This window comes from Trypanosoma equiperdum (genome assembly GCF_001457755.1).
Source record: "Trypanosoma equiperdum strain OVI genome assembly, contig: ctg_1561, whole genome shotgun sequence".
NCBI lineage: Eukaryota > Euglenozoa > Kinetoplastea > Trypanosomatida > Trypanosomatidae > Trypanosoma > Trypanosoma equiperdum.
The window spans coordinates 7,001-10,517 of record NW_027123573.1 but is presented as its reverse complement, the minus strand read 5'-3'; the positions used below and the strand labels follow the sequence as shown (position 1 = coordinate 10,517).

Here is a 3,517-nt window from a genome sequence, read left to right as displayed (position 1 = left end):
TCTCCCGCTTTAACCTCCTTATGCCAACTGCAAATCTTTTCCTCGCTGCATTTTGGTTCCTCGGTTATTTTATTGCATTCGGCTTCTGGGGATTTGCCTTTTTGATTCGCTATTTCAGTTTCGAGTTTTGCAATCTCCTCCGCTTGTTTAGCTAACTTTAACCCTGTAGCTACTGCGTAGTAATCTAAAACTCTCTGAAGCTGCTCTTCGGTGTTGAGGTCACTAATCTTGGAGTCCTTGCTTGGATCCTCCGGGTCGGCTCCTTTCACTTTCTCTTCCTTTACTTTGTTCCAAAGTGGTTCTATATTGCTTTCTGTCTTTCCAAAGTATTCCGTTTTCAAGTTGTCGTCTTCTTTGTAGTCTGATGTTTTCTTTCCTGTGCTTGCTGCTAGTTGGAACTTGATGCTCTGCAGTGCGGCTGGTTTTTGTGCTAGAAGTTTCATCGTCTCTACTTCGGTCTGCCCTGGTTTTGGACCCTGTGCGTGCTGCTGCAAGGCTGTGATGGAGGCATGGGCCTTGCCGTAGAGCGTTGTAGCTTGTTGTCGGGCCGAACCTGAAAAATCAGTTAAGTCCGGACGAGTTGGTTGTCGGGCTTGCGTTGCTACTATTGCACCGAGGCCTAAGTTTATCTTGGAGCCCCCTGAGAACTGCACACCTGTGTTGCTGCTCTGGTCGCCGCCTGCGGCCTCAAATAGCCCGCATTCGGAGCTTTTCCCTTGTCCTTGGGTAGTCGTTAGCTCGGAAATCTTCGGGAACCCTTTGTCCGATATAACCCCGGTGGCGTAAGGTTCGGATGTTAGAGCTGCCGGTAAATCTAGAGGTATGCACCCTTGAGCAGCCATTGCAGCGTTGCCGTTGGATCCTTTCCCGCTTGCGCTAAGGCAATAGGTCGTGCCGTCGGTGGCGTCATGGAGCGTCTGTATGCCAGAAAATAAAGCGCCTGCCGCCTCTGATGCGTATGCTGTTGCTCTCATTGCTTTGGGCACCGCGTCCTCTAGATTTGTTCTCAGAGCTCTTAGGTCGGCTGTGATCGCGCTACCTATCGCCCGCAATGTTATTGCCTCTTTAGTGTATTGAAACTTTGCTGCAAAGCTTAGCAGTTTCAGTTGTGTCAGCTTGAGTGTCTTGAACGAATTCAAATCTGCATTAAGTTTGTCTGCGGCCAGGCCTGTTGTTTTCCGCAGCTCCTTCGTCAATTTGCATTCTGGCTGCCAGAGGTCGTATTTTACACCGAAGTGCGTTGCTTCCGCTATAAGCACTACAAGTAGTACTTTTACGAAGGTTAATTGCAGTAGCTTCCTGTATACCATTTGCCTTAACGAGTGTTTCTTATGCAAGAACTTCTTTGAAAAAAAACAGTTTTTAAAAACCGTTTCAGAGAATAACAGAAATGGTGTTTGTCGTTAATTCTCACTGCTGCGCTGCAATATTAGTCATGATATTTTCTCCTACCTCTAGTTTATTTAACCAGCTTTACACCAAAAAACTAATTAGAATATGAAAATTATAACTCTAAGTGACTGTATTTTTTATATGGTGAAGTTGCGCGAATGCTTATATCACCATAGAAACACATGGTAAATAAAATAAAAATTCTGACAAAAATTTAATGTGTATCTTATTTTATAATTAGTTCAGCGCTTCAAATCCGATCGATTTATCTATCTTTCTCCCACTCTATATATTAAATATATCATTCATGGTGGTGGTGCGCTTTGTTTCCTCTGCTGCCTTTGCGGTTTCTTGTGCTTTGTGTTCTGTTGCGGCTGAAAGCACTTTTTCGCACAGCAAGACAAAGTTTTCTATGTTCTGGCCCTTGTTTGGAGCTGAGCCTTCGCCGAGGTTTGTGGTTTTTGTTGCAATTGCTGTTAGTAACATTAATAATATTGCTGTATTATGTGTTTGCTTCTTCTGCAACAGCCTGGGCGGTGATTTTCTATTCTTAGTTTTTTTATCCGTTCATTGTATCACAAATTGGTGAAATGTTAGTTACACGCCTGCAAAGCGCCTATAATTTACATGGTGAGTCCCTAAGAAGAAGAATATTTACTTACAATTTCAATTTATTGCATTCTTTACCTATATCTATGATTCCATAAATTATCTATCATCTATGGCCGTTCTGTGGTTGCACTGTCGCCTAGCTGCGAGGTTGCGCCGTGTTTCCAATGGCGATATGACGCTAACGGGTCACACGTACACATGTTCCTGAGTATTTCGAAGCGCTTTCCTAAATGATTGTTTTTCTATGCCGTCTTTTATTCTACAATTACTGTTCCAACTTCAATCCTTCGCTTTTAAATCTTCTTTGTAATCACCACTAATGCCGCGTTGGTGCGTCTGCCTTCGTTTATTAGGTGCCCCTTGAAAATTTCTAGTGTATGACCAGTATACAAATATGGAACTTCTGGAGTGTCACCACTAATTTTTTACACTTGTCGTAGAGATTCTTCACTTGTTCATATGCCATTTTTCTTCCATTTGCGAATTCTTGTTATTCTTTTGATGCCTAAAGAAATCGAATAGTAGTCACAGTTGGAAAAATTTACTCCAGATTATATAACGTCGTCTTGATAAGTTTTGGCCAATATTACAGTAGCTCATTTAAAGACTTCGACAGTATTTCACGTCTATATAGCTCCTTCCTTCTATTCTCGCTTACGTTCGCGTGTTGCTATAGCTAAACACTAGGATCCACCATCAAAAAAAAGACTGCAATTGTTAGCACCTCTGTTCTTTTATCTACCAATTTACGTCTGAAATACGATAAAGCATTATCTCATCCTGATGCATTATTTTTTGTACGACATTCAGTAGCATATTCTTCCATTCCTTACTATCCTTCTTTAACTTTCATGTTCATGCCACTTTTTCAGCTGGATTAATAGAAGTTTCATTACAGATGTGCACTGGTCTTTTTCTCTCCCTTGTTGTCCCCTCAAACATCTCCTTGTGTAAGGTGATGCACACCGTCATATTTGTGTTTAAACCTGCGCATATTCCACCTTGAAAACTCTCAATCTTTCTGCTTTTCCTTTGAAAAGTATTTTATAATGTTGCCACTACTTCCTGATAACATAGTCATTTAGTCATTTTCTTCCCCGGTGCTATTTTTTGAACTGTTTGTATTTTGCCTGCCCTTTTAGTTTTTACCATCATTATTTCTATTTATATAATATTTGTATGTACACACACTCATTCTCCTATTATTATTATTATTATTATTATTATTATCATTACTATTGCTATTATAACTATAAAAAATATACATTCAAGAGAGAATGTAAACAAAGTGAGAATAGCACTCTATTTTGTGTAAACTATTTCCCATTGAGTTGTACCAATACGCTATTATTACGCATATTTTACTCAAATTTCATACTTTTCTATAATTTCAATTTTTAAAATATTTCAACGATTTTAAAAGGTTTGATAAAAAGTGCTGAACTATATCAAATTTCATATACTTTATAAACTTTATAAACTTCAGAAAATATCCTAAAAATGCTACAATTTA

The 3,517-nt window shown here is 39.5% G+C and overlaps 1 protein-coding gene across 1 annotated transcript in view; it reads right to left on the bottom strand.

Annotated features, from left to right (window-relative positions):
• TEOVI_000544800 (variant surface glycoprotein (VSG), putative) overlaps positions 1 to 1,310 on the bottom strand; it is a gene marked incomplete at both ends in the record, with an annotated part of 1,386 nt that extends 76 nt beyond the window's left edge. Inside the window, one exon of the mRNA XM_067222140.1 lies at positions 1 to 1,310. Coding sequence (XP_067078241.1) covers positions 1 to 1,310 — 1,310 coding nt within the window.
• Between the last annotated feature and the right edge of the window lie 2,207 nt (positions 1,311 to 3,517).